At 41.5% G+C, this 13,631-nt stretch overlaps 1 protein-coding gene across 3 annotated transcripts in view; it reads right to left on the bottom strand.

The window, feature by feature from the left end:
* The window catches only part of CCDC88C (coiled-coil domain containing 88C), a 55,031-nt gene that overhangs the window by 13,975 nt on the left and 27,425 nt on the right, over positions 1-13,631 (bottom strand). For all 3 annotated transcript variants that reach the window (XM_072116663.1, XM_072116665.1, XM_072116664.1), the window contains exons 12-24: positions 12,507-12,651; positions 11,643-11,824; positions 11,058-11,195; positions 9,905-10,975; positions 8,336-8,463; positions 7,517-7,658; positions 6,585-6,740; positions 5,022-5,183; positions 4,500-4,777; positions 3,298-3,441; positions 2,857-3,043; positions 452-597; positions 190-279 (exon numbers count right to left, since the gene is read on the bottom strand). In XM_072116663.1, the coding sequence (XP_071972764.1) occupies positions 190-279; positions 452-597; positions 2,857-3,043; positions 3,298-3,441; positions 4,500-4,777; positions 5,022-5,183; positions 6,585-6,740; positions 7,517-7,658; positions 8,336-8,463; positions 9,905-10,975; positions 11,058-11,195; positions 11,643-11,824; positions 12,507-12,651 (2,969 nt within the window). The remainder of the gene's footprint in view (positions 1-189; positions 280-451; positions 598-2,856; positions 3,044-3,297; positions 3,442-4,499; positions 4,778-5,021; positions 5,184-6,584; positions 6,741-7,516; positions 7,659-8,335; positions 8,464-9,904; positions 10,976-11,057; positions 11,196-11,642; positions 11,825-12,506; positions 12,652-13,631) is intronic.

Here is a 13,631-nt window from a genome sequence, read left to right as displayed (position 1 = left end):
TTTTTTAGGAGATCTTAGAGAATTACTCTGTAAGAACACAGCTTTAAAGTGCACCTAAGCTTTAATAATCTCTGCATACAATGGAGAAGGGGAGATTTATGTGCCTTCAGAAAACTGGCGGAAAAAGCATAATAAATCTCCCCCATTATAGTCATGGTATTTATGTAAGAATTTCAAAATTACACCTACTTCTTAGGTGCAGGGTCATAAAATTTATACTGGTCCATTATTTTCTCCTCCAGCTTTTCCTTCTGTCTTCTTAGGTCATTTAATTTATCTCTACAAAAGGATAAAGAAATTATCAGATGATTGTACAAAGCAACCATTCTCCAAATACATAAAAGAACGTGTCACATCAGTGCAGCAGACATGCACATGAATAATACTACGTGATATTTGGGTCCAAAAGGAGTTGACACATTTAGCTTTGAAGCCATATATTTCCACCTACATGTACTGCTTCTGCTCCTCATAATAATGTTCTTTACTCTCCATACTCGACTCAAGCAACATCTGATTCTGCTGATTCAACATCTGGATCTGGCTGAGAAGGTGATGGTTCTCCTCCTCAAGATTACGTTTCAGGCGGCTCATAAGCTGCAAACACAAGGCCAAGAGGGAGATGTAACTTATCCAGATCTTAAACTAGCCATTAACTTTAGGCAAAATTCTGGTTCAGTTGATGGATATCACGCTTAACTCCCATATACATACATGCAAAAACCAGAGTCACTACACTGCACTACAATAATGCTCCAGCTATGGGTCGTGACATCCATGTCCTGTGTGTAGGAATGTATAGTCTTCTAAGACTAACATTTTTCTTAATTCAACAGACAAATTAATTTCCACACAATCACAAACATGGTTATCATGGATATGTGTGGGACCCGTCTGCCCAAGACCCAAAATTCACTGGTCCCATTCCTGCCCTAGTATGTGGCTTGGCTTGGTGAAGTACAAGATCCTAATAGGGTCACTCATACAGTACCTAGCCCAGTAAAATTCAGTGTAAAGACACCAGGACCAGCGACAGAAACTTTACTAGGGAAAGTACTATATACACTCACCGGCCACTTTATTAGGTACACCTGTCCAACTGCTAGTTAACACTTAATTTCTAATCAGCCAATCACATGGCAGCAACTCAGTGCATTTAGGCATGTAGACATGGTCAAGACAATCTCCTCCAGTTCAAACCGAGCATCAGTATGGGGAAGAAAGGCAATTTGAGTGCCTTTGAACGTGGCATGGTTGTTGGTGCCAGAAGGGCTTGTCTGAGTATTTCAGAAACTGCTGATCTACTGGGATTTTCACGCACAACCATCTGTAGGGTTTACAGAGAATGGTCCGAAAAAGAAAAAACATCCAGTGAGCGTCAGTTCTGTGGGCGGAAATGCCTTGTTGATGCCAGAGGTCAGAGGAGAATGGGCAGACTGGTTCGAGCTGATAGAAAGGCAACAGTGACTCAAATCGCCACCCGTTACAACCAAGGTAGGCAGAAGAGCATCTCTGAACGTACAGTACGTCGAACTTTGAGGCAGATGGGCTACAGCAGCAGAAGACCACACCGGGTGCCACTCCTTTCAGCTAAGAACAGGAAACGGAGGCTACAATTTGCACAAGCTCTTCGAAATTGGACAGTGGAAGATTGGAAAAACGTTGCCTGGTCTGATGAGTCTCGATTTCTGCTGCAACGTTCGGATGGTAGGGTCACAACATGAAAGCATGGATCCATCCTGCCTTGTATCAACGGTTCAGGCTGGTGGTGGTGGTGTCATGGTGTGGGGAATATTTTCTTGGCACTCTTTGGGCCCCTTGGTACCAATTGAGCATCGTTGCAACGCCACAGCCTATCTGAGTATAGTTGCTGACCATGTCCATCCCTTTATGACCACAATGTACCCAACATCTGATGGCTACTTTCAGCAGGATAATGCGCCATGTCATAAAGCTGGAATCATCTCAGACTGGTTTCTTGAACATGACAATGAGTTCACTGTACTCAAATGGCTTCCACAGTCACCAGATCTCAATCCAATAGAGCATCTTTGGCATGTGGTGGAACGGGAGATTCGCATCATGGATGTGCAGCCGACAAATCTGCGGCAACTGTGTGATGCCATCATGTCAATATGGACCAAAATCTCTGAGGAATGCTTCCAGCACCTTGTTGAATCTATGCCACGAAGAATTGAGGCAGTTCTGAAGGCAAAAGGGGGTCCAACCCGTTACTAGCATGGTGTACCTAATAAAGTGGCCGGTGAGTGTAGGTAGAGTGTAGAAGGGTTTTGAATTTATGGTGGTAAAGTTTTATGATGGTGGACAACTCTTTTAATTGCCGTCTCAGAATCAGCATGAATGGACTTCCCATTGACAATCAGGCAGCAAACAGAGGAGCACAGACCTGTTGTTTGTGATCAGAGAATGCACATATTCATTGGCAGGTAGCCATGAAAACATGGAAAAAAAACCCTCAGTTTTATGCTATGTTTTCTGAAAATATTTAGTAAATATAATATAATCTGATGAAAAATCCTATCATTCTCATTTGAATAACAATGTCAAATATGTATTCCCCTTCAGGTGCATCCTCTGTACATCACAATGAATGGATAAGGCTTATTATTTTACATTTACTGTAATTTACATTCTTGTTGGCATGAATATTTAAAAGCACATGAAGGTGTACGTATGGGCTTCTAGATGCCTGCACTTTTTCTTTTATGTTACTTGGCAAATGTGCAAAGTGCCAGCAAAAGATTCACATTAATAAGCTTTAACACAGGGATCAGTTCCAAAGACTGGTATTTCTTGTGGTGCCATCAGGGAGAGGTTAAAGGGACTTTGTCCTACCTCACAGCGATTATCCAGTTTGGCGAGAGTGATATCCATGGTCTGGTGCTGCTCCTTTAACTCATCAAACTTTGCTTGCCATCGGTTCAGCTCCATCTGGGCGTTGTTGAGGGAGCCCTTCATATCTTTCGTATGTTTGTGTAAATTGTTATATTCTTCTTGGAGTTCTTTATGCAGGAACTTCAACCTAAAACAAAAACGTACAGAAAAAAAATTAAGAAATGGAACATCTCAGGTTACTAGAACACTCTTCAATTTTTTATGAGTGACTATATTACATTCAAATTATATAATAAGGTTAGTCTATTGTGTGACCACTCACTGGTGTACACCACCTGCTATGACAATATTTCAACAATACTGTTGTTATATTGCAGTCAAAAGTCACAAAGTGAGAACTGGCAGACCAGGAAAAATGACATCAAAAAGTGCTGCCCTCACCTCTCCAGCTCTTCTCGTACTTTTGCGTTCTCGCCTACAGCCAAGAGGTTTTTCTTTTTTTCTTGCAGCAATTCTTCATTTTCACTATTTAATGCTTTGTCCCGTTCCTCCAGCTCTGCTTTATAGCGCAACAGGTTGTTGTAGCTGCAACACAATAACAATTTATAAGTGTCAAATACAGGAGAATTCTGTGCCTAATGTGAGAGAACTGGGTGCTTCAGTGCCGTTTTCTGTACAGTAGAGGAATTGTTATAATGTATCCATGTAATCAAGAATAAAAGCATAAAATACAGGAATTAAGACTGATTATTGTTGCAGTTGTAATTCACTCAGAATATGACCTACAATGACATAGACCTGTAGTGTGTAACAGTGTAAGAACATTTTTATTATAACTTTTTCATGAACTGATGCTGACGCAGTGAAGAATTATTCTGTTTAATATGTTTTAGGGAATTCTGCTTGTTTTTTTTCAAGGGACCTGTTACCAGGAGATCCATTTTTATCAACTCCACAGTCCCTACAGAGCACATACACTGCAAAAGAGTTTTTGTATAAAAATAGATTTTTTTTTTCTGTAAAACCTATGTTATAAAGTACCTTTCAATGCCATGTGATCTGTGACTAGGCATTTGTCCCCTGGGAGCGGCTATGGCGGAGCAATTTCTCTCCCCCCCCCCCCCCTTCCCTTGTAAAATCGCTCCTCCATGTGTCCTTTTTAAATAAATGAATAAGTCCCATCACTTGGGAGTGGCTATAGAGAAGCAGAGGGCGTCACCAAGACCAGTGATGGGCGTTTTCATTTATTTGAAAAGGACACATGGAGGAGCGGTTTCCCAAGGGTGGGGGGGAACTGCTCCTCTATAGCCACTCCAGGTGCCTAGTGCCTAATCACACAGCACATGGCATCGAAATGTACTATATAACATATCTTTTTTTCTGTAGAACCTATTTTTTTTATGCAAAAACACTTTTTGGCAGTGTATGTACTATGCTATGTGAGGGCTGAGTGGTAAAAATGGGTCTCTTGGTGACAGGTTCCCTTTAAGCCCATAAATCTTGGAATATTTGCTCTGGACACTAAACCTAATAGGCTCACACTTGCTAAATCTGCAAGCGTTTCCTTAGCAGCAGTTACTTCATTGAGAAGATAAACATGATTACAAAAAGATAATGGACTATAGGCAAGGGCACCAACCTACCTGTCCTCAAGGCTGTGGTAGGTCTGCTCCAGACTCTTGTGCTGTGTCTTCAGACCACTGTGTTGACCAATGAGGCCTTCATACTCTGCAGATTGACGTTCATAGAGTGATACAAGGTGATTGTGATCTCGGAGCAATGCATCGTGGCTGGCCTTAGCGTCCTCTCGCTGTCGTAATAACTTTTCATTCTCAGCCTCGAGGTTGGAGAGCTGGTTCTGCACTTGCGAGATCTGGGATTTTAAGGAAACGCTTTGGGAAGCAGCAGCTGAGCCTTCAACCTGAAAATAAATTATTGTGTATGGGTAGCCAAACGATTAAATTTACAACAAAATTAATGCAATGCAAGAAGGTCAGAAATGTAGGAAGTGGATGGTATAATTCATGAATCATGTATTACAGACTTTTACCTTAAAACAAATAAAAGATGCACCAATGGAAGATAGATTAAAAATATCTTCATTTTCCAAGATACAACTCCCCAACACAACCCCTCACTATCATGTGTAAAATCCAGCTTCTCACCTGCAAATTTGCAGTTTGTGTCTGCAAAGCAGTGTTGTTTTCCTGCAGGAAAGTGATTTGATTCTGTAGCGCCCCCATCTGATTATTGAGGGAATGGTTCTGTGTTTCCAGATGCCGCAATTGGTCTTTCATCAGCTTTTTCTCTGCTTGCAAAGCAGCATTCTAGATAAAAGATAGGAAAACAAATACCAAAATTACTCTTAATAGTAATTACAAAATATTAACCCCTAACGACCTGGCCCTTTTTTGTTTTTGCATTTCCATTTTGACACCCAACCTTTAAAAATCTTTAACTTTTATTTTTCCATGTAAACAGCTGTGAGAGGACTAGTTTTCTGTGTAACAAATTGCACTTCATAGTGATATTATTAGAGTTAATATTTCATGCCATGTACTGGGAAGCGGGAAAAAAATTCCAAATGCCGTGAAATTGGTGAAAAAATACATTTGCCCCATTTTCTTGTGGGCTTGGATTTTACAGCTTTCACTATGTGTCCCAAATTAAATGTCCACTATATTCTTTCGGTCATTGCGATCATGGAAGTACCACATTTATATATGTGTTATAAATGTTTTCATACATTTACAAAATTAAAGAAAAAATGTCTTCATTTTGCCATCTTCTGGCTCTAATAACTTTTTCATACTTCAGTGTGCGGGGCTGTGGGTGGTATCATTTTTTGTGATGTTGATGATGTTTTCAAAGCTACCATTTTAAAAACTGTACGGCCTTTTGATCACTTATTGAATTTTTTATATTTTGCAAAAATGTGGCATTTTCGAATTTAGGCGCTATTTTCTGTTACCGGGTTAAATGCCGGGAATAATTGTCATTGGGGCACATTTACTTACCCTGCCGACGGAGTTCACTCTGCCGCGATTCACTTCCCTGCTCAGGTCCACCGGAGTTCACCATCTTCTTCATGGATTGTCCGTCGGCCCGCCCCCAGATTTCTGTCGCATGAAAGCCAGCGCAGTTGCACCAAAATCCGATTGCGTTCGACACAATCCCCTGCTAAATAGCCGTCACAGCCTAGCAAACCTCAAAAATGTCAGGAAGTCCAGCGGAAATGCAATCCGCGGACCCTTAGTAAATAAGCCCCATTATGTTTTGAGAAATGGAACATTTTGGGACACGGCGTTACCTAACATGTTTATAATTTTTACTGTTTATTTATATCAGTTCTAGGAAAAGGGGGGGGGGGGTAAATTTTTAGTTTTTTTTTCATTTAATTTTTTTTTTTAGTACTGTTTTTCAGAACCCCTAGGCTACTTTAACCCTAGGTTGTCTGTTTGATCCTAACATATACTGCCATACTACAGTATGGCAGTATATATATGGGTATTTTCCACATCATATATTACCATGTGCAAATCGCACATTGTAATAGATGGGACAAAACAAGACAGCCTCGGGTCTTTGTAAGACCCGAAGCTGCCATCGTAACCGATAGCCGCCCCCAATGACTTCACCGTAGGAAGGAATTGATCACTATATAAAATATTACCATACACAGTAATATTATCACATAAGTGAGGAGTGAAATATTAAAACAAACTTACATCCCGCTCCAGCTCAATGACTCGGTCCTTCACCTTCCACAGTTCCCGTGTATTCTCCGGCTGTCCATTCTCCAGGGTCTCTGTGCTGTGGATGGTACGACCACTCCTACTGCGAGAATTGTGGACAGTCCGATCTACATTCTCATTTTGCTTTAGCTGAAATATAGAAGGAGGAAGAAAAATATCTGCTTACAGATCATGCTTTTTCTTACATGCTCCCCAAGAGCTGGCAATCTAAATATATGATCTGGCTTCCCTCTTTTGATGCAGAGTTTGTAGGGCTTTCTCACGCTCTGCGGGCACTGGTTGCCCAAGCTGGTGAAGACCTGTCCCTTCCTGGTGCTGATTAGGTTTCCTGTACAGACTGTAGATCTATAGCGGAGTCTGCATTCAACATGCCAGAGATTATTGCAGATTGCCCTTTCATCATTAGCATTTATTTTATTAAAGTGCCTGTCCAGTCTCAGGGGAATAAGTTATGGGACTTTCCAAAATACTGTGTAGTTCAGTGGCTCATTGTTCTCATGATCAGACTACTGACCAGTTCTCTTCTCATTCTGACCTCTCAGTCCATTTATCAAAATTAAAGCTTTAGACATAAAGAAAACTGGAAACGTATCACTGTATTTCTAAAACATGTATAGGTGGCCACCTAAAAACTACATTTAGTGGCCTTATTTCTAGGCAAGTTCTATGTAGATAAAGAGGTGTAGCTAAACTGTGTTAGTAAAGGAAACCATGATAGTGATTTCTATAAGGTGTTATTTTCTATTACAACCCTCTCTTGTATATGATATAATATATGTGATTGCTGCACTTCTAGAACTAGCGTCAGTTTACAATTACACTTAGTGGCTACAGAGATAATTTCAGTATTTCCAGGAAACTTTCCTGCAAACCACACATCACCTAAAAAAAACCTTGATTCTTACCGAATTCAGTTCATTCTGCAGCTGTTGGTTAACACTCCGAACTTCTTCCACCTGAACCTCAAGTGCTAAAATTTTACTTTCTTTAACAGCCAAAGTGGTCTTTAGTGTTGATTCTATCTTACTTTCCAGAATTTTGTATTTCCTTTAAAACAAAGATTTAGCAATCTGATTATTTAGAATAAATGTAGGCACATCATAGTTTTAGGGTATAACACTTCTCATCAATCACTGGTGTCAGCACAGAGAAATAAGTTGTATTAAATTGTACATAAGTACTATAAGTTCCCTGCTCGGCCATAGACGATCGGAGGTAAACAAAGATGGCCATCTTTGGTACACCTCCGATATCCACTATGCTGACACCGGGATGGAAGGGAAGGAGGTCGGCGCGCATCAGGGGAAAGATGGAAGGAGAGTACAATTTTATTATTTTACTTAGGACTGTTTATACTAATAATAGTAGTCTGTATGTAGTTAGGTATTATAAGGGAGCTGTATATAGTGATTGCTGGGGGAGCTGTATATAGTGATTGCTGGGGGAGCTGTATACAGTGATTGCTGGGGGAGCTGTATACAGTGATTGCTGGGGGAGCTGTATACAGTGAATACTAGGCACTATATATAGTGATTAGGTATATATAGTTATTGCTGGAGAGCAGTATATAGTGATTGCTGTTCCCTGTCTGGACTACATTCAATAGGGGCCCCAACAGATTTTGCACCCAGCCCCCCCCCCCCAACCTCGATCCGGCCCAGTATGTCACCGTGCCAACAGAGAAAAGCCGAAATTGATTTTCATTTTGTATAGGTTCAACGTACATTTCAGCATTACTGTTCTCATCTTGTAGCATCAACTCTTTATTTAAACCGATCTTCTCCAGTTCCAGACTAAGTTTCTCCAACTCACTCGACATTTGTTGGGTTTTCAACTTTTCCAAGACCAGGTCCTGCAGAGAAAAAAAAGTTAGAATGAAATAAAAATTACAGAATTATAACGGATCTGAAAAGACCAAAATTTCTTTCCCCCCAGGCTTTTACCAGCATCGCTTAATAATAATACAAAAGCTCCAGTCAGAACTAAACAGAACCTGTCACCAAGTTTTACCAGATTAAACTACCAGTCCCTCAGGCAGGTTATGATACGGTCATGCAAATATGACTCTTCTCACCTCATTTGCACAAGAGAGGAGTCAAGTTTGGTAGTTGCAGGGGTAGTGTCACTTCAGAAATCCATATCTGTTTTATGTTACCTAGAAACTGTATTCACAACAGCTATAGGGCTGTATGAGCTGCAGAACCAGAGACACATGAATCTAAACACACAGCCGGAAATTAAAGCTGCGAAAAAAGATTCAGTTCCTGAATATATCTCCCCCTCTGTAGCATACTATAGAACCAAAAAGAATACTACAGAACCAAAAGATAGGGTCTTCTGAAGTAACACTACTCCTGCAACCACTATTTGCATGACTTTGAAGGAGATTTTTGATAGTTGAGATATGCTTGAGATTTTACATAAAAGATCATTCTAAACAGGACATTTCATATCCTTGAAAAGTAATTTAGTGAGGTAAAACCTGGTGAAATTCATTTAGCTTCTAGGGAATTTCAGAGATCTACGATGTTTGAACATATCATAAAAAGGGGGTTTCCTGCTTTATATTCTAACTACTTGTAAAGAGTGTCCTTATTCTGCACCTAGAAATAATTAAGTGTTTACTTTTCCTCAACCCCAATCACAGAAAAAACTGAAAAACAACTGAGTATCCAAGAAGTGTAGGACAGGTCCTCCAGACAAAAAACATTCCTTGTACTCAAAAGAAGAGGATCCTAAATAAAAAAATACTCCCATAAATCAAAATTTCCTAACAAAGTGTATAAAAATGGGCATCCTAAACTAGACTACACCTTTAAAGAAAATCTACCACCAAAATCAAGCATGATAAATCTGGGACACTTGCTTATAAAATCAAAGCACTGTGCTAATCTTCTTGTATGTGTGATCCATGGTCAACTTCCTAATAAATACTTTTAAAAATGTGCTAATGAGTCTAATGCCTGGGGCAATCACCAAAGCCCCTCAGTCCTGCAGATGCACAGGCTGTCACCATGAGCAGTATATGTCTCACCAACCCCCTGCTCTCTCCCTCCTCCCTCTACCTGGGTAATCTTGCTACAGCAGGGTGGGGGGCCTGCTTTGTTGTGAAGCTGCAACAATTGGGGCCTCCAGAAGCCCTTCAGACTCATTAGCATAATTTTAAAAATTAATCAAAGGATCTATGATTAAGTTTATTGGGTTTACCGGGTTTATCAATTTGAATGTAGATTTCATTTAAGTATCCCCTTAAGATCACATTTAGCATTTGTGAAATACACCAATTTATGTACCTCTCTTAGTGTCGCCAGTGTCCTCTTATCAACAGTCAGCTGTTGCACCAAATCTTTACTCTCTTTCTCCAGTTCTCGGGTTCTAGAAGTCAAGTCTCTCAGCTTAGAAACCTCCTTCTCTAGTGTTTTGTTCTCCTTCTCCAAGTCAGCTAGCTTGACAGTGTTATCATCCAATATAGCGTCTTTCAACTCTACTTGCTGCCAAAGCCTCTTAGATTCTTTCTCCAACATTTTCTTGTCCTTTTCCAGCTGTGTCATCTCCTGCTCAATTATCTTTTTTTCTTGTTCCATCCTTTCCAACCTCTTACTTGAAATCTTCATTTCCTCCAGGGTTTTCTGAAGTTCTTTATTTTCTTTCTCAGTTTCTTTGAGCTCTGCTTCCAGCTCAGTCACTTTCTTATTTCCAGCCGCAATCATCTGTTGAAGCCTCCAGTTTTCCTCGCTCAAACCTTGGTAGCTGACTTCCAGGCGCTCTGACTTCTTCCCAAGAGCCTTCAGAACTTCAACATTCTTCTGTAGCTCTTCCTTCTCCTTCTGGAGCTCACTGTTTTCTCTCTCAACCTGGTTGATCTTGGCACAGGAAAACCTCATGGCTTCCACTGCTCTCCTGAGCTCCATATTCTCCTCATCGAGTTGCTTGTTCTCGTTTTCCAAAACTTCCAGCCGGATGGAGACATTCTGCAGAGTGTCCAGAGACTTCTTAAATATTCTGTTTTCACTTTCTAGCTTTCCATTCTCTTTCTCCAAAACCTCCACCATCTCTTCTATGATCCTAATGGAGGACAACTTCCTGGTCAACTGTTCATTATGTTTTTCTAGCCTTCGGACTTCATTTTGCATTTCATCCACACGTTCCACCTTGTCCTTCACCTTATCGTAGGCCTTCTGCAGCTGCTTCTTCTCATGCTCCACCTCATTCAGCTTACTGCTGGTGTCAGTGATGGTCTCATGAAGCATTTTATTTTCCTTCTCCACTTCTTTCACTCTTGAATCTGCACTTTCTTGGGCCCTTTGTTGTAAGGCTGCCATCGCCTGAGACAAATGTTTATTTTCCTGTTCCAGTTCTTTAATCTGCAAAAGTTGATATTTGCACCCTCAATAAATTTGTTTTGATTATTAAATTAAATGGTTAAAAAAATTAACTCCTGGTTACCTGCTTTTCCTTGTCACATTTAAAATTGTCCAGATTTCGAGAAAGAGTTTCCTTTTCCTTCAGTAAATCTTCCCCAAGACTCTCTAAGTCAGCGCTGCTCTGTTTCTCCTTCTCAATTTGAGATTGCAGGTTTTCAATCTATGAGGAGAAATAAATGTAAAAAATATTTGTTCAATGGAATATGTTCTTGACTATAAACACAAGATCCAAAAACAATTTGTACAGAAAAAAGGTCAGGTGCAATCCTTTGTTGTATAAAAGCTATCAATACAGTATGTCAATATCTTGAAGACAATTAGATGAGAAATGAGCAGGGTGTCTGGCTTCACAACACATAAGACGCCACCCAAACATCAGAGACATTCCTATACTGGTAAACAATGAGGATGTCCTCTCACTAGCAGACTTAATCTGGGTTTACAAACAAGGTCAGGCAGATGCCCTACAGCACTTTCAAACCATGGTATGAAATGTCTTCATGCTATGGTCTTTAATAATTGCTTCTATGAAATTCTCCTAACCAAGATGCAGTGCCGTGATTTATGTTAGACCTCAGGGCTAGCATCCTATTTATCAGGTACCAACCTTCTTGTTGAGCTGCTGGTTCTCCTTCTCCAGTTCTTGACTTCTGAGGCTGCTCTCCTCCAAACTCACTGAGGTTTCTCGTAGCTCCTGAATGACTTGCTGGAGACTCTGGTTGTCCTTCTCCAGCTTTAGGATGCGACTGGAAGCAGATTCATTCATCTCATGTACAAATGATTTTCTAGCTGTTAATGGAAGGATTAAAGTATTAGTATCCATAAACAGTTGATCAAAAAAGTATAAGTAAAGGTCTTTTGGGCCATGTTTCAGCTCATGAGCAACTTATCTACCACTAGACTATACAACAATTGGTGTGGTTTAGTAAATAGCATTCAAGGGAATGTTACAACTTGTATGTTAAGCTTTATGGTCTCGTTAAAACCTTTAAATGATGTTCAAACTGGCCATGGGCCCCAATACTTGCATCATCAGTTCACTATGTACTTTTCCATTGAACTATCCATCAGACTGGAGAAGTTGGAGAGATATAACTCCCATTATGCCTTAACTGCCACAAAAAGGTTTGAGACTTAAACAACATTAAACGGAGGAAAACTACTGCCCCTCGCCCAGAAAATACAAACCCTTAATTCAGAACAAGAATAATTCAGCTGTAATGGCAAACTTTTGCCACTAGGGAGAGCTACTTAACTAGATTTGGCAATTGTAAGAAATCCGTTGAGGACTTATTGAGTAAACAAAAAAAAGATAACGTGCAGGTAATACGATCCGGGTGCTGCAGAAACTGAACAAGCGGATATGACCTGAAAAGCCACCAGAGTAAATGTAGTGAGGGAGAAAAGAGATTTTGATAATTAATCATATTTTCACATACCATAAAAAGCAACAATATAACAAAGTACTTACCATCTGACAGGTCAGTGCTCTTGGAGGCCTGCTCTAGCTCCCAGCCCAGCTGAGCCGACTCATTCAAACTTTGCTTGTGAGCAATTTCTAGGACCATGTTCTCCTCTAACAGCTCCTCGATCCGGTTCTTGTCTGAAAATCGGTCCTGACAATTATAGAACAAGAGCGTCAGTGATATAATCCCATGATGGAACAATTGCCGTATATACTCGAGTCTAAGCTGACCCGAGTATAAGCTAACCCCTGTAGTATACAGCCAGCCCAGCCTGCCCCCCTGTAGTATACAGCCAGCCCAGCCTGCCCCCCTGTAGTATACAGCCAGCCCAGCCTGCCCCGCTATAGTATACAGCCAGCCCAGCCTGCCCCCCTGCCCCTCTGTAGTATACAGCCAGCCCAGCCTGCCCCCCTGCCCCTCTGTAGTATACAGCCAGCCCAGCCTGCCCCCCTGTAGTATAAAGCCAGCCCAGCCTGCCCCCCTGTAGTATAAAGCCAGCCCAGCCTGCCCCCCTGTAGTATACAGCCAGCCCAGCCTGCCCCCCTGCCCCTCTGTAGTATACAGCCAGCCCAGCCTGCCCCCCTGTAGTATACAGCCAGCCCAGCCTGCCCCCCTGTAGTATACAGCCAGCCCAGCCTGCCCCCCTGTAGTATACAGCCAGCCCAGCCTGCCCCGCTATAGTATACAGCCAGCCCAGCCTTCCCCCCTGTAGTATACAGCCAGCCCAGCCTGCCCCCCTGTAGTATACAGCCAGCCCAGCCTGCCCCCCTGCCCCTCTGTAGTATACAGCCAGCCCAGCCTGCCCCCCTGTAGTATACAGTCAGCCCTTAAAAAAAAAACAAAAAACTTATATACTCACACTCTGGCGGCTCCGATGCCCACCGCGGCTCCTCTTCTGTCTTCAGTCTTCTGTACAGCAGGCACAGACGCGGTCATGTTATCTACCGGCCGGCGCATACTATGACGTCATCAGTGGGCGCATTATAGTATTTCCCGGCCAGGGAGATAACATGGCCGTGTCCCTGCCTGCTGTACAGAAGACCGAAGACAGAAAAGGAGCCGCGGGGAAGACAGAAGAGGAGCCGTGACGAGCATCAGGGCCGCTATTTTTATTGAGTCGTGTATAAGCC

The sequence above is a fragment of the Engystomops pustulosus genome, chromosome 7 (genome assembly GCF_040894005.1).
Source record: "Engystomops pustulosus chromosome 7, aEngPut4.maternal, whole genome shotgun sequence".
Taxonomy (NCBI): domain Eukaryota; kingdom Metazoa; phylum Chordata; class Amphibia; order Anura; family Leptodactylidae; genus Engystomops; species Engystomops pustulosus.
The sequence above is the reverse complement of the archived record's forward strand: the minus strand, read 5'-3'. Positions and strand labels throughout refer to the sequence as shown.